The following is a 25,448-nucleotide window of genomic DNA, read 5'->3' on the forward strand; positions in this document are numbered from 1 at the left end:
TGATATCTGATTTGTTTACATCATCGGCTGATGTTGATTTCGGCACTTGTTGATGTAGTGTTAACTGTGCGCTTAGGTTAGCGGGATTCACTGGTACATTATCAGCAATGGCAATTTCATCATCCAGGTTGATGGGAGCTGATGGTGCTCGAAGGGATTGACGTCGAACAGCGGCACACTTATCACAGATAAATTGCTTACCCGTTTTAAGCAAAAATTCTAAGTCAACAGGTTGTAGGTTGACACAATTTAAGTGAAAAAAATCATTGCACTTGTCGCACTGCACTTTCTCTTGTGTACGTTCAACTTTGTTGGCACATAGACACGGCATTCTTAGTTCGGTATAATATACAATAGCCAAAAAGAATAAATGTAGTAGACTAGAGTCACTGTCTCATAAAGAAAATTACACAATTTCTAATTGTTGATGGTTTATGATCATATTTAATAACTTCGATAACGGAGCAATCAAAAACACGACCGTTCACGTTTGCAATCTGTTTTGCCGATAATGTAACATGTGCAATTTTAGGCAAACTATAATGACTTATTTTATGAAACTTGGTGGACTTTATAACGCCCAATTGTTCCGGAAATAATATTGTAGTGCTGCCCCCGGGAACTTCATTATAGTTTGGCACATTATAATATATATTTTTTTCCACACTTCACTAAACATACACTTACACGCGTATTTTTACTTTTTTTTTATACTTGGATTCGAAATGTTTCAACACGGAAGTTCTATACAAGAGTACTGTGGATGGCGTAGCCGGATGATGAGCCTCACGAGACTAACCACCTTTTCACATGGCCTATCAAACCCACTCATCTAACACCCCTCTCCCTCTGGACCCAACCTGTCGAAACAGCTAGTTTCCTGGGCCTACCGTTAGATGAGCTAGACGAAGACGACCGCTGATTACACTACACTGACAGGGCAAAGTTACTGCTACAGCAACAACAACGCTTCTGTAAAATTCAATTTTATATGTTTATATTTTCGAAATTGTTTCTCAATGCTAAACTAAAGCTAAAAATACTAAATATTTACAAACAACCTTCCACTGAACGTCTATGCATGCGAACTTCGTTCTTATATCAGGAGTTTGGCAACACCGACCTTTCGCTAAATTTAACAATAAATTACTTAAAACCTATAACGTTCCGGAGGGTGCAGTTTTCAGTATTAAGATGAGGAGACACCCCGATAATTCCCCTCTACAACCTTTTTGTAACTATTGTTAAGTTTTACACTGAGCTTAGTTCTATAGATCTAGACCTGGGTTAAAAGTTCGGCGCTTAAAGTGATACTTAGGATGAAGGGAAAAAGTGGTAAACACTAAAAATATGTGGAATGAATTCATTAAAAAAAACTAGTATTTACATACGAGTATATCCTACCCGGTCATCGGCATCCCCCTCACAGTTGTTAAAGGGGAACTGTACAAATTATTTTTCAGGAAAGATGGAGCTCGATTTCTTCATGTGCTATTTCGAAAACCCTTTAGCCCCAGAGCAATATAGGAAGGGTTTAGAAAGTCCTTTGGACTGCTCGCCATTCCATTTCCAAACTCGTAGCTGTGTTTACCGGTCACTGGACGATCGGCACACACGCAGGGTTACCATTTAACACCCATTGCAGAAACTGTGGGGTCCTTTCAGAGAAAGAGATTGTAAAGCACTTTCTCTGTAAATGTCGGGATTTGGCAGCTTGACGACTAAAGTCACTGGGTGCTCCTTTCTTCGACAGCCCGGGGCAGTGCGCCAATCTAAATCCCATCAATCTTCTCAGCTCTGGCTGGCTGTAGATATCTGCCTGTTGCAGGTCTTATAATAATATTAAAACGGCGCTTCAGTGCTACTTGAGGAGAGCCAGACTGGCACTTCAACCATTTAACCTACCTACCTAGATACGGCCGCCGTAGCCGAATGTCTTGGTGCGTGACTACCATTCAGAGTACATAGGTTCGAGTCTCCGCGAAACACCAGGTGGAGGACATTTTTTTTCTAAAGGTCGCCCCTCGGCAGGCAATGGCGAACCTTCTTCGGGTGTACATCTCTCATGAAAAAGCTCCTCAGAAAAAATATTTGCCGTTCGGAGTGGGCTTAAAACTGTAAGTCCCTCCGTTTGTGGAACAACATCAAGACACATGCCATAAATAGGAGAAGCTAATTATAGATATATATGTATACATATATATATAGAAATACAAACAACAAGAAAAAAACACTTTTATAAAAGTGTGGGCTCAGTTTTTGTGCGTTGCCTTTGGTGCAAGGCCGATAAGAAATTTTAGATAAAGTATAACAATTCATTTAATGAAAATTGGTAAATTAGTGGATATATTGGAGAGGGGTTCCTGAACAACATTTCAAAAGTAATAGCTCTGTATATGTATGCCCTTAAAATGCCCTCAGCAACTGCACTATAGTTTGGCACATTATACTAAATTTTCTTCTCAACTTCAGTTCAATTAATAAAATATACAGGCACATACAGTTTGCCAAGAATGAGAATGAATGCAATAAGAGCATCGGCTGCAGCCACCTCAAGACCTGTTCAGGCCTTAAGTCTCATAGGGAGTGGTCCACACGGAATGTGGCCTCGTGTTGCTCCCGCCAGCAGGCGTCTGATGCCCCAACGACTACTATATCCCCTGATAGGCCGACACCACCACAACCCATACCTCCCCGGCAAGGAGCTTATCGGCGCAACACAACTCCCCAAACGTAGCCCATCCCTTTCCCTCCTGCTCCAACTCCGGTGCGGGACAAACCAGCAGTTATTGGTCCACCGCACAGTCTGTTCCATGCGGCAGATGCAATTTTGGCAATATCTGGTGTCACTTTCGGAGATGTTCCAGCCTGCGCACCACCCGTGGGTGGACAACTGACGACGTTTGCCGCTGCCCAACGTAGGCAACCACACGCGTCCCTAACCCCACGTGTTACACCAGCCTTACCAGGAAGCTTTAAGCTACTACAATACAACTGCAACGGGCGCACGAGTAAGGTCGATGAGATAGTTGACTTTATAAGCAATAGTACCGCAAAAGCTGTGGTCTAAGAAACCAAGCACCTTAGAATGTCAAGGTATTGCTGTCCGGTCAGGCGATGCCGAACTCTCTCTTTAATATATACATAGGTGCGCTCATCAGAGGTGAAAACCGATTGGTTGTAGGTTACTTCAATGCCCATCACGATCTGTGGCATTTAAGCTTAGCTAACGATCGTAGGGGACAACTACTGGCAGAGCAGATAGACGATTCGGTAGTGGGAAATTGCAGCAGCTCGCCTGACAACAATAGCTAGCACTGGTCTGGTAATAGGATAATCTGGCGACCTACATATGCTATCGAAAGCATTTCGCGACAGTCGGTTCTACGTTACCGAAATGGCCCGGATTCATATCCGGCCAAGGACTGTCACTCCAGCAGCATTCCCCGTATTTAAGTATGGTGGGTGTTTATGCCGCTACAACAACCACAATCTATGCTATCGCTTGCATCAGACAACTTGCCCATTATTGTCTCGATTGAGAGACTGCCGACTTCGTTTCCGCGAATCACCAATCCTATTTTAACTTTAACAAAACTAATCGGGCCACTTCGCGGAATTCACCGAAGACACCTTCGTTGCTCTTCCCATCCCCACTGATGTGCGCGCAGGCGAACGCGCATTCCGCAAGGTGCTGACAGCTGCTGCGGCTCGCTTCATCCCCGCTGGAAGAGGTTCAAGGACATCTGTCCCAATTTCCCAGACGAAGCAGCCAGTTTAGCAAACGAGCGTGACTACCCAGGCCAGTTCGATCCCGGGGATCGCCGGATATGGGTTCTCAATTTGGAGATCCGGAACTGGTAGATCAACATAAGCGGACCAAATGGGCTGAGCAATAGAAGACCTGCAATTTCACCACTGGTGTGAGTAAGCTCTGGCTCACCGTTAGGTCCCTGTCGAACCCGACGAAGCACAACGACAAGGTGACAATCACCTTCAATGGTTGTACTTCGGACCCGAAGAGATGCGCGAGCTATTTTAGCCGACTTTTTACGCTGCATCCTCCGGCCGACACACTGACGAACGACAGTGCGTCATCGTCAAAATCATCGAAAGCCATTTTCCCCGTATGTAAATATATATATTTTTTTTTTGCCTCCTTTATTAATTACACCTGTCGTATGACACTAAGTAATTCTTTCTGCAGCTTGGATTTTATAACATTAATCATTATCAATATTACATTTGGGTGAGTTTACAAGTGTAGGTATGTGCATAGCTTTAAATTATTCTAGTTATCAGCTGAGTTGGGGTTGGTCGTTTGAGCCGCCTAGAGTTTGCCCTTTCTGCTGTTGGGAGTTGTCGCATGTCATTATTGGAATGGTTCATTAAACGGACAATATGATTTGTGCTGCGTTTGCGGATGATTTCTGCTACTGTTTCGATGTTGAGATCGCGATGAATATCTTCGTTTGGGATGTACCAAGATGCATTGGTTATAGTTCTGAGTATTTTTGATTGTAGTCGTTGAATAATGTTAATGTTACTTTTGCTTGCAGTACCCCAGATTTCTATGCCGTATGCCCAGATTGGCACAATCACAGTTTTGTATATAAGTATTTTATTCAGCAATGACAGTTTCGAGCGCCTACCAAGTAGCCAATATAGTTGTCGGAATCTGTTTTTTACCTCATTTCTTTTCATCGTAAATCTAATATTAAAATGTATTAAAATCTAACACATAAGTCTGAATATAAGTGTACATTAATCGTAGTATACATATATATCATTATTGACCTCAATGGAGCTCAATAATATAAGTCAAATTGTTAATAGTTAGATAATTTGCTTATTATTTTAAAAATAGATTGCAAATAAACGACAAAAAAAAAAAAAAAAAAATATGTTCTTTCCAGAGAAGTTTGGAGTCAATAGTCATTCCAAGGTATCTTGCTTTGGTGTCTATTGGGATTTGTGAGTGGTTTATTGTCAGATTCTTGTGTCTTACTTTCTTGTTGGAATAAACTACATGAATTGTTTTGCCACTATTGATTTGTATACCCCAAGCATTAAACCATGTTAGTGTTTTGTTTAAAATTTGTTGTAACTTGTTTGTTGCTGCTTCTAAGGTTTTATGAGTTGCCAATAGGACAGTGTCATCTGCAAAAGTTGCTATCATGTCGATACTTGCAGGCAGGGGAATATCAGCTGTGTACAGCACATATAGTACAGGCCCTAGTACACTGCCCTGAGGTACACCGGCTTCCATGAGTTGAATATTAGAGTATTTGTCTCTATATTTCACATAAAAGAATCTGTTTGCTAAATAGCTTTTCATTAACAAATAGTAGTCGAGTGGAAGATACTGTTTAAGTTTAAATATTAAACCCTTGTGCCACACGCTGTCGAAAGCTTTCGCTACATCAAGATACACAGCAACACATGTATTTCTTTTGTCAATTTCTGATAATATTTTATTTGTTACTCTATGTACCTGTTCTATTGTTGAGTGTTTTCTACGAAATCCAAATTGGTGTGAGGGAAATAAGTTTCGCGCCTGTAGTATCGGGTCAAGGCGGTCAAGTATAAGCTTCTCAAAAAGTTTAGATAATGATGGTAATAAACTAATTGGTCTGTATGAAGAAGCTTCAGAGGCATCTTTATTAGGTTTGGGTATTGCGATGATTTCAGCAACCTTCCAAGGCAGTGGAAAATACTTCATTCGTAATGCTGAGTTAAATACATTTCTTAAGTGCAGAGTTGCTTTGTCAGGTAACTCCTTTAGAATCCTTCCTGTGATTCCGTCATATCCTGGGGATTTATTTACGTCAATTTTTGTCTCAATTGCTATACAAATTTCTTTTGAAGTTATTTTCTTGATTGGTATATTTATGTTATTTGTGAGGTGGGCATGGAATTCAGAATTGTCAATGTCTTGGTTGTTATGTTGATTTGTAAATGTTTTTTTAAAATGATCAGCGAGTATTTTTGCTTTTTCTTTTGGTGTTTTCGCCCAAGAATTTGTACTTGACCTTAGAGGGGGTTGGTGCATAACTGCGTTTTCGATTTTTTAGCAGGCCTACCATAGTGTATAGTTTGTAGCTCTAGTAGCTCCCAGTGATGCGATATATTTTTCAAATTTTTCGTCCTTGTCCACTTTTAATATATCTTTAATTTCTTTTGCTGCTATATTCAGCCTTTTTTTGATATCTGGTGAGCGTGTATATTGCCATTGTTGCCTTAGTTTTCGTTTTTCTCTGATTTTGTCCAAGATTTTATGGGGTAATTTGTGTTTGTTGTTACTCATCTTGATTATAGGTGTGGAAGTTGTTGTTGCATACACTATACTGTCATTGAAGTATGCGATTGTGGAGTCTATTTCTTTTTCGCTCTTTAGGGGGACTTTTATGTTAAGGCTTTGCTCCATAATTTCACGAAAATAGTTCCAGTTCGTATAATTATTGTAAAATTTATGTGTCTTGTAGTTTAGGGTAGGACTAGTTTCATAGCTTAAGAATATTGGAGAATGGTCAGATGAGAGGTCAAAGCTTGGATTTATTTCCAGTTGCTCACTTTTAATATCTTTCGTAATATAAAAGTCAATTAAATCAGGTCGCTTCCGCATATCAGTTGGCCAGTAAGTTGGTTCTCCAGAGCTTAAAAAGTCACTTTTATTTTCTATTATTGCATCGTAAAGATTTTTTCCTTTCGTGTTTGTTATTCTGGATCCCCATAAGGTATTCTTTGCATTGAAATCTCCGCCTGCAATAAAACGGCCTTCAAGAGTTTTAAGGAAGTCAAAGTATAGTGTCTTAGAATTTTTATGTTTAGGAGGGCAGTATATGGCAGAAAGGGTTAAATGACCACTAAAGTCCTCAATTTGTATAGATGTCGCTTGCAAGTAGTCCTGTCTATAGTGGTTCACATCAATGCATTTAATGTCTTTGTTTATAATTACTGCCGTTTCACCATGTGCCTTGTCATCAGGGTGATTGGTGTGATAAATAGTATAGTTAGGAATGTTTAAATAATTTCTATCTGTGAAATGTGTTTCAGATATTAGAGCTGCGTCTATGTTATTGTTTTTTAGGAATGTTTTTAGTTCCAGTGCATGTTGGCTTAGACCGTTAGCGTTCCAAAGGACAATTCTTAATTTATCTTGTTCGTTCATTAAATTTAGCGCAAAGTAACGTGATCATGTTTATCATTGCAGACATTTGTGAGATTAATTGTTTCATCATATCTTTCAATTCTGAAATTTCTTTGTTTTCCGTTATAGTTGCTGCAATAGATTGAGCATCATTTTTAGTGTTTATGGCTGTTACTTGAGCGTAAGATAAATTTGGTGTTGTAGTACTGTGTTGGGTTGTCACATTGTCTAGTGTAGTTTGTGATGCAACTTTTTCTTGTGTGTTTGTAATTGTGGTGGGATTTTTGTGTCTGAGACTTGGAAATTGCTGTATTTTTAATGATTTATAAATCATGCATCCCTTGTAATTAGCTGTGTGGTTTTTACCACAGAGAGCACATTTTATTTCGTTAATGTCCTTGACTGGACATTCTATGGCTTTATGACTTCCAGCACATTTGACACACACAGGTGTTTTAAAACAAAAATTTTTTGTATGACCGTATTTTTGGCAGTTTGTGCATTGAGGCGAAGTGCGTTTTTGATGTGGAGGCTCAAATTTAATTTTGCAATGTAGTAGATGTGTAATATTGTATATATCTTTGTTGTTGGGCTTGGTTTTTAATTCTAGTATAAACAGTGGCAAAGGTGATTTGGTAGTAGCGTGTAAGATGTTATGAATATTTGTAACCTCATGCCCAAGTTCACCTAATTCTTTTACAATTTCTCCTTTATCTGTGGAGTTGAGCAAGTTCCTCAGTATCACTTTAAATCCCCTTTGCTCTTTGGGCTTATATGTATAATACTGAGTATTTTTTTCTTTTAATAATTTAGAGATTTGTGTATAGTGGTATGACTCTTTGGGTTGAATTTTTACTTCATTGTTTTGCAGGACTTTCATTTCAAAAACGCAATTCGGAAGTTTGTTTAGCGCGTCGGTTAAATATTTGATGTATTCAACATTCTTCGTTTGCTGACGTGTAAACACGTGTTTTCGGCTACTCAGTGTTTTTATTATAAATAATTGATAAATTGTGCAGTATTATCCGCAACTCTGTAATTAATGTGATTCTGCGTGCTACCTGTCGTAACTAACACCTGTATCTATTCTTCTACACTCTGTTCCTGTAATTATGGGACCAAAAAAGTTAAACGTAGAAGTGGCATACTGTGGCAAGTGCTCTGTAATTGTCCGCGAGGGAACATCTAGTATTCAATGCACAGATTGTCGTCTCTGGTTTCATCATAAATGTACCAATCTCTCAACCGCTGATTTTAGGAATCTGGCAAACCGTATTAAGAAAGGTAAGCAGCCTGGCATTGCTATCCGTGCGAAAGTGAGGTTAGCGTCCGCACGTTCGACGATCTATTAGAGGAGGACGACAAACGGGATCCGATGGGCAATCTCGATAGTCTGCTGGATAAACACTTTGTGCGTTTCACCAAGCAGTATGAGCAAAAATTTGAGGCCTTTAGGTCCGAAATTACAAGCAATCTGGTAGACATCAGAGCAGAGGTTAGTAAGCTGTCCCAACAAAATGTTAACCTCTCCAATAAATGCTCAAAAATTGATGACAGGTTAACGTTAGTCGAGAATAAGATTAACTCCCATGTGAGCTTACCGGCATCCAATGAAGCAGTTTTCGTAGAGCTGAGCGAACGTAAACGCCGCGAGGCTAATGTCATTGCGTTCAACGTCCCTGAATCATCTAAAGCAACTGGAAAGGAGCGGCTGGAGGATGATAGATCAAGTCTGTCATCTATCCTGCCACCAGAGTTATCTTGTGACTCAACTGGCCTAAAACTTCGTAGACTGGGACGACACACACCAGGTCGTTCCCGTCCACTACTTGTAGTGACCCCAACTGCAACGGATGCAATCACCTTACTCAAAGGTAAGCCAGCTGATGGTAACACCACGATATCTTTCAAACCGGATCTCACTCCAACACAGCAGGAATATCTGAAGAGCTTACGCTCTGACCTTGCCTCCCTTGAGAAGAATGGTGATTTGAGCAAGACAATAAAATATGTGAATGGCATACCGAAAATAGTAACAAAGAATTTTCGTTCGATCAGAGAGGAGGAGGAAAGTGACAAATCTCACCGTCTACTACCAGAATGTTCGCGGTCTACGCACAAAACTCTGTGAATTTCTCAAAGGCACGTCAATTAGTCACTACGATATCATCTGCATCACCGAAACCTGGCTACAGCCCGCTATACATGACGGTGAAGTACTGGACCCCACTTACAACATCTCTCGCAGAGATCGTAACCAGGCAACGAGTGGTTGTCAGCGTGGTGGAGGTGTGCTCATAGCTACAAAACGGCACATTCAAGTAGAATCGATTCAAATCAAGGAAAACAATATTGAGGAACTCTTTATTAAAATTAAGATTAACAATGGCAATCTTATTTTAGGCTGTGTCTATATACCGCCACATACCACGTACGAAGCCTATCACACGCACTTATCTGCTATTTCTTTTCTTTCCGATAGCTTCCAGAATGCCAGTCTATTGGTCCTTGGTGACTTCAACATGGCAAGTAGCTCACCCAGAAATGAATGCACGAGATTGTTATACGACAGCTACTCTACATCCGGATGCAAGCAATGCAATCGTGTATTCAATGAGCAGGGAAACTTACTCGACTTTTGCTTCAGCAACACTGACACAATCCCGTATGGAACTGTTGCTCTGGTTCCTGAGGACAAGTATCACCCGGCCCTAGCCTGTCAGCTCAACTTCCAGCCTAGCTTAACACCGGTCGGTATCCCTAACTATGCTTTCAAGAAGGCGGACTATGTCAGCTTGAATGTCTTTTTTATGAGAACCAATTGGACAGATTTATACCAGCAAAAATCTGTTGATGATAAACTGCGTTGGCTCTACAACATTATTCAGGAAGGTGTTACCCAATTCGTGCCGGTTTACTTCAGCAAACCCAGTAGATCTCCACCTTGGTTTTCTAGGGAATTAACTGAGAAAATCATCCTGAAAAAAGCAGCGCACGCACAGTATAAAAAACAGAAAACCAGGCGAAACTACACACTCTTTAGTAACCTGAGGCAAGAGTGCAAAAATCTCTGCAACAAGTGTTATAATGCGTATGTTGATAGGGTAGAAGGGTCACTGAAAGGTGATACCAAGGCGTTCTGGAAGTATATCAAGGATAAGAAGCGAGGAAACAGTGACATTCCAGCATCCATGGTCTGGGATAATCAATCAGCATCAAGTGGCGTAGAGATCAGTAACTTATTTGCACAGTTCTTTAAAAGCATATATGCACCGGTGTCTGACGATAGCGTAACCCTAGCACACTCACACCCTTACACGCAATCGGTAAACCTAAATGACTTTGAGGTTACCTTTGACAATGTCTTCAAGCAACTGAACTCCGTAGATCCTAGTAAAGGTGCGGGACCTGATGGCCTACCGAATGCCTTTCTTAAGAACTGCGCCAATGGCCTCTGTGAACCGCTGACACACATTTTCCAATCGTCTCTGCAGTGTGGTGTTTTTCCTACAGACTGGAAACTCTCGTACATCAGCCCCATTCATAAAGAAGGTCCAAAGAATACAGTCACGAATTATCGGCCAATCTGCATTCAGTCGGCCTTGGCTAAACTTTTTGAAAAGCTGATCCTACCAAAACTCTCTGCTGCTTTTGATCCAATCATTACCACAAGACAGCATGGTTTTATTAGTAGCCGTTCAACGTCAACTAACCTTTTCGCCTACACCAACTATCTACTGAACTCACTGAATACCAACACCTGTGTTCATAGCATCTATACTGACTTCAGAAAAGCGTTCGATCGAGTTGACCATGACATCTTGCTATACAAGCTCAGGAAATATGGCGTCTGCGGCAAAGCGTTAGACTGGCTTAGGTCATATCTAGCTGGTAGGCACCTGCAGGTCAAAGTGGATGGCCACCTATCCGATGAATATGTGGCTAACTCGGGTGTTCCGCAAGGTTCTCACCTCGGTCCGATTCTTTTCAGCATATTCGTGAATGATATTGGTAACGACTTCAACTCGGAATACCTACTCTTTGCAGACGATCTTAAAGTTTATCGATCAATCACTAGTGTGTTGGATAGTCATCTACTACAACAGAACGTCGATAATCTCTCTGGCTGGTGTGCAAGGAACAAACTGGATCTCAACTTTAAAAAGTGTGCTGTGATGTGCTTCTCGAGATCGCGCACTCCCTTACCTGCAGTGTACACACTCAATGGTGATAAAATAAGGGAGGTGGATGACATCAAAGACCTCGGTGTCACGATTGACACAAAACTAACTTTCCACAAGCATATAGACGGAATAACTCAGAGAGCTTTTAAGATACTCGGTTTTATAACTAGGAATAGTAAGGACTTCAAGAATCCCTACTCCCTGATTTGTCTTTTCAAAACTCAAGTTCTTCCAATACTGGAGTACGGATCCATAATCTGGTCTCCATACACTGAAGCAGGCATTACTAGACTTGAAAGAGTGCAGCGTAAGCTCTGCAAGACCTTAGCCTTCCGACATTCATCATCAACCGCTTCAACTACAGAAGATATCTACATTCGGTACAACATCAACAGTCTGCGGGCTCGCCGACGCATAACTGATCTGGCGTTCTTCTATAAAGTGGTAAATGGTATTATTGATGCCCCGGAAGTACGCAGCTCCTTCGAGCTTGCCCCGGCTGGTCTCACTCTTAGGAATAGTCGTCTACTGAAAGCAGTCGCTACTTACAAAAGCTACGTCTATCACGGCCCGTGCAATAGAATAGCCATCAGTGTCAACTCACTTCATGGTGTTCTCGACTTCTATGGTGGAACCTACGATACTTTTCTGCGAAATGCCAAAAATATCATCCTATAGAGTTTTCTCAAGAACCGTCTGTCCCATTTTCTTTATCATTGTATTACTAACCAGCCCTCTATAAATTCTGTTTCTGTACCCTCTTTTTATTTGTATGTATATTGCCGATTGGCGTTTGTTAAATAAATAAATAAATTCTGTACAAATATAGGTGGTGGTTTTGGAGTTTTAGATTTTTGCTGCTCATTAGTGTTGTTTGTCCCACTGTTTTGCGTTACTTTTTCTTTTTCATCATCAAGAGAGAGTATATCAAACCTGTTTGATGTCAGAGTATGCGGGATTGATTTGTTATTTGTTGGTTTACTTAACCAGTAGGTTGTAATTGTTTTTTGGTTTGCTAATGCTTTATGTTTTTTGGTGGTTTTTGTTGTTTCTGTATTCTTATCTGGAGAATTACGTGTTCTCTTTGGAAGAGAAAGCTCTTTGTTGTTCTCACCTGCTTTTGCCTGCATAACTATGTTTGGGCACGTAGACATGATTGGCGAGTATGAGAAAATTGAAGAGTTTGTAGTAGCGGTTCTGCTTGTTGATGCTGATGTTGTAACTGTTGTGATTGTTGTTGCGCTTGTGAGAGCTACCAGACAAGTGGTGGGATGAGAAATGCTGATTAGTTGAATTGGAGTTTGGCATTGCTCATGCCATGAGTCAGGAGTTGTGGGTTTAGAGTTAACGGCGGTTGCCAGGTGAGGTTGTACAGCTGATGACTTACTCTTTATTTCACTTGCCGAGAACGGAACATTGTAGCTGAACTTGGCACTTGTTAGTTGCTCTTGCGCTGGTGAGCGGAGCCTCTCTTTGGGAGGAGAGCGCCCCACAGGCATTTTAAATGCTAAATTTTTTCACTAGTTTTTATTATTTTTATGTTGTTTTATGTAAATATGGGGAATGTTTATGCTGCTACAACAACAACCGTTTCCACGACAGTCGGTTCTACGTTACCGAAACGACCCGGATTTATATCCGGCCAAGGATTGTCACTCCAGAAGCATTCCCCGTATGTAAATATGGGCAATGTTTATACTGCTACAACAAAGCCATTGGAGGTGTAGGATTTCTCACAAGGTTCTTCAATCTGTCCGTGGCCACAATTACTATCCCTGACAAGTGGAGAGCAGGGAGAGTGGTCCCACTACTGAAATCTGGGAAAGCCGCCAACCAAGGTGAACCTTATCGTCCGATAACTCTCATTTCCCCAGGAGTGAAGACGCTTGAAGCCCTTCTACTCCCACTCTTCTGGTCCTAGCCCACATCAGCATGGTTTCCGACGAGTGCATAGCACCACGACTGCACTCACCGCCATAAACGCCCAGATAAACCGCGGGCTTAACCAAAACCGCCCCTACGAGAGGACTGTCCTAGTAGCATTGGACTTGAATAAGTCTTTCGACACAGCTCGTCAGTGATTTTTCGTGACCAATCTTTTAAACAGAGGAAGATCAAGCAAGGTGCTCCGCAGAGTGGTGTATTTTCACCCTTGCTGTTCAACTTCTATATCTCGAAATTTAAGGTAATTGATCGGCCGGTTCTAAACTATGCTGCGCCTGTCTGGTCTGCTGGAACCAATGAAACGCAGTGGATAAAGCTCCAGACATGCCAAAACACTGCCATTCGGACAGCGACGGGTTGCCTTCTGATGTCCCAAATACAACACCTACATGACGAGGCCTATATGCTACCTGTTAAAGAGCATAACAAACTGCTCAGCAAGCAGTTCCTGTTAGGTTCATCAGGAGACACCTTTTAAACTACGCCGACGAGATCCAGGACAAAACTAACAGACATGAGCGCAGCTTTGCTTACGTTGCAGACATATGCAGATAGGCCTCCATCTGTTTTTCACAACAAAGTTCATCGCTTGAATAGCATACACCTACCCTTCAAATACAGATACCTACATTCCAAGAGTAAGATGTAGTGTTGTCTCACTGGGTTTCACGTATAAACCAGAGCCGGAACCGTGCTCGGTCCTGGAGCCATCCGTGAAAATGCGAGAACAGTGTTTGCCTTGCCCATTTTCAGAGGTTGACCACAACTGAGCCTCTGGCAGCACCACACGGTATCTCTTGTCAAGTGCGACTCTTGATGGCATGGAGTCAAGTCCATGCCTGTCTACTCTGTTGTCCAATGCCGGACAGGGGCCAATTCCCATTTCGTTTCAGCATGCAGATGATCTTCAAGACCTCTCCTTGTATGCAAAATAACAAATGGTGGTAGACTAAGGAGGGCATCTAATGCCTTGCCTGAAGTAATCGAAAAAGCTCCGGTACAACAGATGGCCGCAGTGCGGTGTAGTCTCGATAAGGTCATCCTGACTTTCACGAGAAAGAGTCTACTCATCCAGACTACTGATGCATGAGTGATAATAGGTCTTTTCGTGGCTGGGTAGATCCAAAGGCATCCAAAGCACTGACAGCTTTCAACGTGTGACTTCCAAAGAAGTTTACTGTCGATGATTATTCCAAGATATTTGATTTGTTTGGATAGCTGAATTGTGACTCCTTTTAGCTTAGGCAGAACGAGTCCTTCAATCTTCCTCCTTCTGTCAAAGAGGGCAACACCAGTCTTCGTAGGGTTTGCCGCTAGCCCATTCGCACAGCACCAAGTGTCAATCATATCCAGAGTTTTCTGCACTTTTCTGCAGATGTGCATAAGCGAAAGGCCGTAGAGGCAAAGTCGTCCACTTATGCATGTGTGTAGACTCCAGCATCATTTAAGGTGGTGAGTAGAGGATCGATTAACATGCACCAGACCAATGGAAACAGCACACTGCCTTGGGGGCAGCCTTTATTAGCCCCGGATGACACCAGCAGATCTTCCTCTGCTCGCACCGTGATGATTCTTTGGGCCTGGCACTAGCACCCGATCTACGCCGTGCCTACTAGCAGAGCTGCACTTACCATCAAAAGTGGCATTATCAAATTCCCCCTCTATGTCCAAAAAGATGCCCATAGCGTAGTCCCTTCTGTTGATGGCGAGCTCTACCCTAGCAACAAGGTTTTTCTTGCTGACTCGCAGGATTTTTCACTTTTATAGGTATGCTGAAATGGATATATGCCATCTGGTCCGGGCTAGTTGTAGCTGCCAAAAGATTTGATGGCAAATCGAATGTCGGCCTCATTCGCCACAGATCTGGCAACGTACCAGTCATGCCGAGAGGGTGTAGCAGCTCTGAAAACAGCCCCTTTTAATAAGGGCTGTTGCCGGCTGACGTTTATCTGGTAAGGAAGTGAGTGTCTACCTTTGCTTGTCCGATGGCTCCCATCGCAAAGATTTCCTAATCGACTCCAGCTTTGCGGTTGGATCCATTTTCAGGATCCTAACCAACTTCGCCGTGCCACTCAGAGCTTCAATACCACTGCAGAATTCCTTATAAGAATCTCTTCGTTTCCCGAATAAGCCTGTCGCAGTTTTTTCTGAACATTACGGTAGCGCTGGCAGTGCTCAGCAAGATTAGTTTTAAGGGCCCGATTTAAAAGTTTTCTCGACTCACACCTCAACATCTGGAGCTCTCGATTCCACCAAGGAACAGAAGTACGGTCAAGGAGAGGTCGAATTGGACACGCTGACTCAAAACATTCAGCTGAGGCAGTGTTGAGTTTCCCAAATGCCGCTTCAATGCCCTGTTCTTTCCGAAGTCTTGGTGGCGCCACGTCCAGGTCCCGCAGAAATGAATTTGGAAGTTTTGTTTTCTTAAATATCGGATAAATGTGTTATTTTTGACGAATTTGTTAAAACTTTGTCCTTTTGTAGAAATCGTGTTAAGTATCAGGTGTATCTGTTTATAAACTACTGACTGTACAAAAAAATTGTGTGACCAGTGTACATCCGTATATACTAAATCTAGCAAATTCTTTGGTCTGCTTGCATCTGTATTTGGGAACGGTTGTGTATGAATTTTGCATACCATACATGTCCTGCATACCGACTTTTCCGAGAAATTTACCTTCTCAATTCCATGCACTAAAGATTTGTGTGAAAGTTCGTTCAAGCTGGTATAATTCAGGTGCCCGTACCTGTTATGCCACATGATAGCATTACTTTGCATGGTACCAAAACAACTGCTGCGTTTATCTTCAAACATAAAAAAGTTGTTACTTTTTTTGTTGTAAAATATCATCACCGTTCTCTTTTACCGTCGCATACTTTTTGTTGAAGCTTACTGCACAACCCATTTCGACTGCACGACCGGAACATATAAAACATCGTCCAAAGTCAAAGCACACAACCCCGTATATACAGGGTGAACGATATGAAGTGTTACCTATTAACATACTCCATAACTTTTTTCTGTGAAATTAGTTTTTATTGATTTCAAAGACAAAATTATTCAAAAATGATTACAATTTTAACATATATTCACTTTAGCTCGATATGACCACCTTTTGCCTTGATTATAGCCTTCAAACGGTCAAAACATGAGTTGCATGCTGCAGGAATTTGATCTTAATGTATTTTTGCCCATTCTCGTATAATCGCTTTTTCAGCGCATCCATACTGCCATATTTTTCAGTCCTCGCCTTGCTCTCCAAAATGGGCCAGATGGAATGGTTCATCGGATTTGCGTCTGGCGAATTCGAAAGCCAGTGTGTGGACGAAATGAGGTGTGGAACATGATTTTTTAACCATTCTTGGTTCACAAGAGCTTTATGAGACGGTGCGGAGTACTGCTGGAAAGTCCATGGACTGCGACCGAAATGTTTGCGTGTCCACGGCTCTAAATCAGCTTCTAAAACATTTTCCCGATAATAAGTCGCATTCACTTTGACACCAGGCTCGATAAAAACGATTGGAGAGCGTCCATCAGTGGTCACTGCTGCCCAAACCATTACTTGCGTTGGTAAATTGCTCGAGTGGCCATACGTAGGCTCAAATTCTCGTATGAGCGTTCGGTCAAGTAAACACGATCGTTTTGAGTGTTTATGAACTGCTCAAATGGGAAAGTTTTTTCATCAGAAAACACAATGTTAGGAAATTTGCCACGTTCGAGCAAGCGCAACAACTCCTTTGCTCTTTCGCACCGAACTTTTTTTTTGCTGAGGTGAAAGATCGTGTGCTTTTTGGAACTTGTAAGCCTTGACCTTAAGCTCATTTTTCAATATGCGTCGAATGCTGTCTTGCGATGTTTTCAGTTCTTTGGCCATTTTTCTTCCACTTCGTCGTGGACTTCGTTCAAGTCGAGTTTTCACTTTCCGAACCATTTCTGGCGTTGTTGCGTTTTTTTTGGTCCACCTCCACAGCGTTTTGCAATGCTACCAGTATCATTGTAACGTTTTATAGTGCGATTCACAAACATTTTATTCTTTTTGAGGTGACTGAGCTCACGAACAATGGCTGGGTGGGAATTTTCCCGCCAAATATAACGCAATCACACTATTACGTTTGAATTCCATCACAAAAAAAAAAAATTTCCACAAAACTGAGACGCAAATGCTTTTGGTGGCTTATAAACAATATATTGAACTGTCATTAGAACAATTTTGACGTTGATGTCATGAGCTGTTTTACAGATACAAGCAGTGTGAAGTAGGTAACACTTCATATCGTTCACCCTGTATATTCACGCTGACTTTGCCTTCTGCATGAATAATATTGTCATTGGCCAATGCAATCACCTCAGTATGTTGTTCAAAGTTGGAAAATAAAGTGCGATCGCATCATATATGCGCTGTTGCGCCGCTGTCAAAACACCATTTCGTTGTGTCGAACATGTTGCAGTTCGATGCAGCTAGCACATAAACGAATATTGTTTTTGTTGTTTCGAATCTTCTTTTAGTTTGGTTCTACAATTTGCTTCTATGTGTCCACTTTGATCGCAAAGAAAGCAAATAACATTTTTCGACAGCTTCCCTTTGAAATTCTTTTCGCTGCCCTGCACCGACTTCGCTGCAAACGCCTGCTGTGCGCTGCCTTCAAGCTTTGTGTGTGTGTCACTCTTTATTCTGCGTTCACTTTCTTCTAGAAGTTCTTCAAAACTTCAACTGTTAGCAAGTTGTCTCTCGTCTCCATTGCTATGACGAAATTTATGAATTCCTTATGAAGACTTAATAGCAGGATGATCATAAAGCATAATGCCCACCTTGCTCTCCATGACTGTTGGAAATACATTCAAACACGCCGCCATTTTCTTTTTTTTCTGTTCTAGCAGCATAAACGCTCCATATACTTGCACGGGGAGCGTTCCTGAAGTGACAGTCCTTGGCCGGATATAATTCCGGGTCCTTCCGGTAAGGTAGAATCGACTGTCGCGGGAACGTGAATAAGCCATGTCTAGTGCGCTGATCTTTACCTATCGTCTATCGTCATTGGAACAGCTCTGTGCAGCAAGCGAGCGTACCTCGCGCCTCATAATGCGATCCTTCTTCTAGAATTTGACTATAACGGACTCTCGAGCAAGATTGATCGTCTTATCGATACATATATCGACCGCAGGGAAAACGTCTTAGAATATCAAAGAATAGATGTACGGGCAGGCGATTTTCCCTGCTGCCCGTCTGGATATCACCCTGAGATAGTTGCGCTTATCAGAGGTGAAAATCGATTGGTAGTTAGTGACTTCAACGCGCGTTACTATTTTCGGCATTCAAAACCGGAAAACTGTTATATCAGAAAATGTAATCGCATCAAAGATTTGTCTACTAGCATGTAGATGTACTGATTGCGGAAATAAAGTAGTCCGCCCATTTCATTTATACGAATTTTAATTTCATCATCGATTCGAAAATTTTAATAGAAATGTCACTCCAAGCATCGCAATATATCTTAAATTAAACAAAAGTTTATAAACATTATTGACTTAAAAAATACATTTTAATTCCCACAGTAATGCTAACAGTTTTTCAGTAGTCCATATTGAGGTGCTCAGAAATTTATAACTTGGCTTTGACCTTTAAACTTGAAACATTATTTCTTTAGTTTAGTACAGTTAAACATTCCATAACGTTTCCTCTTTTCTCAGTGTTTGAGCAAAATAATGTTGAATTTTATATATTTAGTATTCCGAAGTTTCAGTAGGAGACGAATAACCATTTGTTACCCATGAAAGCACGTTTAATTATGGATTTGAAATTAAAGTTCAGCTCCGAACACCAAGGTGGCCCTCATACTCCCTGTTTAGGAGCATAGGTCAATGCTCAGCAAGCAGCTTCTCTCAACCTAGTAATTGTTACTGTAATATAGGAGTTTCTAAAGAATGTGTTAAACTGATATACCGTTTCCAAATTACAATATTAACAAATATATATATTTTTAGGTAACACTGCATTAAGTTTAATCAATGCGGTTGTAACTGCACAGAGAAGGATATACATTTTAAAAATCAATCCCGACCTTAATAAAACAAAATAGAAAGTTGCAGTTGATAACCATTTGTAAATCCAAATCATACTCATATAGAGAAAGAAGCACAATCAAACTTTCGTTTTGTTATTAAGGTAAGAATTGTTTGAAAAAATTATTCACAAGGATTATTTCTACGGAATCTTTTTACGTTAGGCGGTTATGTAGCTACATCAAAAGGGAATTATCCTTCACTCCTGAAAGTGGGACGCCACACAATCTGTACTAATAATACGCGGTATGCAAACAACGGCTTCATTCACGTCAGTACAACCAAATATTTTGAAAGCGATGCAGCCACAACCCGCACAAAACATGGTAAGATTAGAATTAAAAGTATACGTATAACTGTAGAACATTCGAAATATACTATTTATTGATTGATTGGCTATTTCCTAAATTGTGGTTTCCTTATTATATTTCATTTAGTATGAAATAAATATATTAGCAATCCTTAGTAATTTTAATTTGCGTTTATTTGTAAACATCATAAAATAATCATCAGATAACACAAAATGAGAAAATGACAATATGGTTTTTGTAGTTTCGGTTAACATCCGCATGGGGCTATTTTTCCTTAAATTTTCGTAGAAATCGGGTTATTTTAGCAATGTAAAAATATTTATACGTACATATATGTAAAAAACTACGATAATTATTTTTGCAACTATTATATTATATAGAAAGTTTCAGAAGTTGTACATAAGAAGTTTTAGTACAGTTGAGTCCATTTCAACATCTATATCTGTTTCATCGCTATATGTACATATGGCATTATCATTATTCTTATTCTTTTACGTGTACATACTGCATTATCATTACTCATATACTTTTGCTTGTTGTTTGCCGCTCGTTCACTTACGCTGTATGAGATTTTCTGGATTGTAGAATTTTTATCTAAATAAATGATTGTATTAATAAATAAGTTTTTCAACGAGTTTAATTGTGAAACTTAAGTGCTTTATTAAACAGCGAAACCGCCGCAACATATTTTTGGTTCTTCACGCCGGATTAGTGATAATTTAAGGCCATATAGTCTACATCGCGATATTTAAAACAACAATTTTACAGTACCCGAAAAATGTCCGCATTCGTAAAAACACGTGATTCCGCGCTAAATGCTATAAAAAGGTACATGATCGAGAGCAACGACGAAGCATTTGTTTTAGATTTGGATAATGTCGAAAGTTATCTGCAGTTATTAAATGAACAGTGGGTACGATTTAACACAGCCCAAGATGAAGTCGAGCTTTCTTGTGGTGCAGATAACATCCAGGTCGAAAAGAACGCGCGCATCCAGGCAGAGACCTGGTACGCTACAGCGCTATTACAATTCAGGCGCGTACAGAATTGTAGAGCCGAATCAGTTGCGAATTCCCCAGACCCACATGCCACTGTGTCTGCATCAATTAAACTCCCTAAAATGGTACTTCCATCCTTCGCAGGCAACTCCACCGAGTGGGTCGTTTTCTACGACGCCTTTTGTACTCTCGTAGATTCTAATTCTTCGTTGTCAGGTGAACAAAAGCTACACTATTAACGTAGCTGCTTAGCGGGTGATGCTCTTAGCATTATCAGCGGTTTCCAAATTTGCGAGGCCAACTATGCGAGTTATTGTCGAAGCGCTCTTTCGGGCAAGTGCAGATATACGTAAGGCTACGAGTGGCACTGCTGACCCTATTGAGAACGTGTTAGATGCATTCCAACAACACATAAGGGAGCTTAGGGCTTTGAGCCGACCAGTAGATTTTTGGGACGATTGGATAGCCCATGAAATTGTAACCAGACTCGCGAGGATCGTTCGTCCTTCTTGGAAATAAGGTGTCGCTCATTAGCGATGATATCAACGCCGACAAACCAGTCATCGATAGGAAAGCCGAACAATCACAAATTAGTCGGAAAATCAGCAAAAGTTTTTCATGCCACCGAGGATCAATCATATTGAACGCAGATCACAAAATCTATTCTTGTGAAAAATTCCATAGCTTAGATTCAAATGCTAGAATAAAATTTGTCAAAGATTCCAAGGCGTGCTTAAACTGTCTAAGTACCGGGCATTTTAAAGAACGCTGCAATAGCGCATCTTCCTGCCGAATATGTACGTGAATGAATACATGAATAAGGTACGTGATTCTGCTGACCGATGGCAGAATGCTCGCTTATTATTCGATTCAGGTTCTCACGCCACGTTCATAACTGAGGCATGCGTACAACGTCTAGGACTAGCTCGCAAATCTTCGTCCTTATTTGTAACGGGAATTGGCGCTTCTCTTCATTACTGCTTTCTTCGCGACATTCAAGTGAATGCTACGCCATCAACGCATTAATTCTACAAAAGACTTCGGGCGATTTACAGAGTTTAATCGTTCCTGAATGGTCTCACATCAACGGGTTGTTCTTAGCTGGCCCACACTTCATGGAACCCGGCATCTTAGTGGGCATGGACTATATGGAGCGACTCATTTTAACTGAGCTGCGTAAAGACCCACCAGGTGCGCTTATAATACAGAAAACAGTCTTTGGCTGGACGTTGTGTCGAAACGTAGACATATCCGTTCCACCCGCAAACCATATACAATCGTGACACTGTGATGTACATTTACATAGAGCATTGGCCAGATTGTGGGAACTTGTAGAAGCGCCGCTAACTCGATATCTTACCCACGAGGAACGGGTAACGCATGGAGCGCAGATTCGTCCGTGATCAGGATCTGTCGACACGCTATATCGAATTCAGGTCGTGACAGAAACGAAATATGCCTATTATATGCCACACTATGCTGTTGTAAAGGAGTCTAGCGTCACGACAAAATTGTGACTTGTGTCTGCCAAAACCACAACGCGGAGTTCCCTCAACGATACGCTTTGTGTTGGTCCTCAAGTACAAGAAGACTTGTACTCAATACTTTTGCGCTTTAGAATACACAAATACGCAGTAACTGCAGACATTGCAAAAATGTATCGGCAAGTCTGTGTTTCGGCTAAACATGCCGACTTACATCGAATTTTTTGGCGCTCTAACACATCTCTACCCATAACGGATTACCGCATGCTACGCGTAACTTATGGAGTTGCGTCCGCTTAGCATTTGGCTGTCAAATCGATGCAACAAACCGCGAAACAATCTTCCAATACTTTTTAGAAAGCAGTCAACGTAATTAAGGACTTTTACATCGACGATCTTCTCACTGGTGCGTCTAGCAAGTCGGAACTTAAAGAATTGCAGCGAAATGTGTCCGATATTCTACGGGAAGGTGGGTTCGAGTTAAGAAAGTGGGCGTCAAATTGTAGATGGCAACAATGTACATGCTCTGGGACTAATTTGGTATATGGAAGAGGACTATTTTACATATTCCATTTCTCAGAGCATTTCTGGTCGATGCCAGCAACCTTTTTGATCCATTGAGCTTACTTTCACCCGCAACGCTTAGTTCGAAAATGTCGTTTCAGAACATCTGGACGACCCAGTGCCAGATACGATGGCCAGGATGTGGCTTGATCATCGCTCACAATTACAACTTTTATCTGAACTTAAGGTCAACCGTTGGGTCGGGGTCGGAACGGTAGGCTCATTTACTGAGTTGCACGTTTTCGCCGACGCTTCCGAGCGCGCCTATGCCACAGCCATATATTCGCGCACTGCACATAGGGATGGTCACATTACAATCGGCCTAATTTCAGCAAAGACCAAACTTGCCCCGCTAAAAACAACAACGCTACCTCGCCTCGAGTTGTGTGCTGCACATCTCGCCGCAAAATTGGTCAAGGCCGTCATGCAAAGTTGGGAGGATTTGCGCTGTACATCAGTAGCATGGACAGATTCCAAAATTACGTTGGCGTGGCTGCAAGCACATCCTAATAAATGGGAAACATTCGTCGCAAATCATGTCGCCTATATTCACGAGGTCCTACCCCTCGAGCGCTGGAACCATATACGCTCTGAAAGCAATCCTGCGGACTGCGCGTCCAGAGACATATCTCCGCTTGAACTTACACATCATGAGTTATGGTGGTTCGGACCTGACTTCTTACGCGAAGATGAACAGTTCTGGAAGCAGCCCGCGCAAATAATGTATAAAACCGAAATAGGCTTACGAAAAGTTTAGGCTTGTATTGCAGCTACTGACGTTCACTGGTCGGTCATCACAAAATACTCATCCTATTCGAAATTAAGAAGAATTGTCGCTTATGTATTGAGATTTATACACAATATCCGCTTTAGCACGCTTGGTATCAAGAACAAAAAAACCTGGTTTTCTAATTGTCAGGAGTTGCTCGAATCAGAGCGAAGATTAATCAGGTATATACAAAGTTTCTATTTGTCTAATGAATTACGTTGTTGCAGGGAAAAAAGGCCTATTAAATTGCGTAGTAGTTTGCTGCGTTTACAACCGTTTCTCGATTCGTTTGGAATTCTTCATGTTGGAGGTGGGTTGAAATCCGCAGATGTTGCAAATGATGTCAGACACCCTGTTATACTCATAAAAAACTCTCCGCTATCAAAACTCGTTGCTTTGGACATACATCATTATACGCTACATGCAGGCCCCCGTAAAATGCAAGTGATCCTTCAACGCCGCAACCTAATTCGCAATATCTATCGCAAATGTGTCAAATGTACCGCTTTAAATCGCAAGCTCGCAACGCAATCATTGAATGATCTTCCTTCGTCTCGCGTAACATACGCTCGCTGCTTCGTTCGTACAGCAGTAGACTTTGCTGGGCCTTATATGAGAGTTCGTTGGAGATCTCTCAAGTTCTTCGTTTCTAAACGCCTTTAAATGATTCATCAACCGCAGAGGTTAATGTAAAGGAATGTTTTCGGATAACGGGACGAATTTCGTTACAGCAGAAAAGGAACTCCACTCTGCGATTGAGTGGCGTTTCAATCCACCGTCCGCACCTCACATGAGAGGATATTCGGAAACTGGAATCACGCTCATAAAATATCATCTTAAACGCTCCCTCGGAGAAACTCTTTTAAGCTATGAGGAGTTTAGTACGCTCTTAACGGAGGTGGAGGCTTGTGTCAATTCCCGCGAACCATTGCGGGCATTTCCAGAACTTGAGGTCAAGGGTTTTCTGGAACCCTGCAACAAAGGTGGCAGTTGGTCTCTGATATTCGTCAACACTTTTGGCGCCGTTGGAGAGACGAAAACCTCGTTAGCTTGCAACGACGTGCTAAGTGGTTTCGTCCATCACGAAATGTTCTAGAAAGGGACGTCGTCGCCGTCCTTAATGAATCATCTCCTCCAACAAAGTGGACACTCCTAGGAGTAATTTATTGTCATCCTGGTACAGAAGGTCGTGTACGTGTCGTAACGATAAAAACCGCAAACGGAAAATTCACCTAAACCCCAATACTTAAGCTGTGTCTTTTACCAACACAAGGGGACGTATTTTCTGAAGAAAACTAAATGTAATAGGACTATGAATAAGTTCGTGCGGTTTTACAACAGATGGCGTAACTTGATTATTATTCCATCGATCCACATTTCCAAACATTCATTGGAGAGCTACTGTCGTAAGGCACAAACGTCAGTATAAGTTTTTTATTTGAAGCGTAAACAACAATATTTTTACCACACTTGAAAATGTCGAATTTCGTGCCAAATAATGTGTTTTTGCGGGGAATTCTTCTTCATTATTTTAATATGAAGAAAAAAGCAGCCGAAAGTCATCGTATCTTGGTGGAAGTTTATGGTGAGCATGCTCTATCTGAGCGAACGTGCCAGAAGTGGTTTGCACGCTTTAAAAGTGGTGATTTTGGCTTGGAAGACGAAGAACGCGAAGGTGCGCCGCCAAAGTTCATGGATACCGAATTGGAGGAATTGCTCGATCAAGATCCGGCTCAAACGCAAGAAGAGGTTGCAAAAACTTTGGGAGTTGATCAATCAACCATTTCCAAACGTTTAAAAGCCATGGGAATGATCCGAAAGGTAGGCCATTGGGTGCCGTATGAATTGAAGCCAAGAGACGTTGAACGCCGTTTTATGGCATGCGAACAACTGCTTCAACGGCACAAAAGAAAGGGTTTTTTGCATCGAATTGTGACTGGCGATGAAAAGTGGGTCCATTACGACAATCCAAAACGTCGGGCA

The 25,448-nt window shown here is 41.4% G+C and overlaps 1 protein-coding gene across 3 annotated transcripts in view; it reads left to right on the plus strand.

Annotated features, from left to right (window-relative positions):
• LOC128869642 (uncharacterized) overlaps nucleotides 1–25,448 on the plus strand; it is a 151,597-nt gene that overhangs the window by 29,601 nt on the left and 96,548 nt on the right. For 2 of the 3 annotated variants that reach the window (XM_054112213.1, XM_054112211.1), the window contains exons 2-3: nucleotides 19,262–19,442; nucleotides 19,504–19,665. In XM_054112213.1, coding sequence (XP_053968188.1) covers nucleotides 19,588–19,665 — 78 coding nt within the window. In that variant the 5' untranslated portion in view covers nucleotides 19,262–19,442; nucleotides 19,504–19,587. The remainder of the gene's footprint in view (nucleotides 1–19,261; nucleotides 19,443–19,503; nucleotides 19,666–25,448) is intronic. The other variant, XM_054112212.1, reaches the window with a different exon arrangement.

Source organism: Anastrepha ludens, chromosome X, assembly GCF_028408465.1.
Source record: "Anastrepha ludens isolate Willacy chromosome X, idAnaLude1.1, whole genome shotgun sequence".
In the NCBI taxonomy this organism is placed as follows: Eukaryota; Metazoa; Arthropoda; class Insecta; order Diptera; family Tephritidae; genus Anastrepha; species Anastrepha ludens.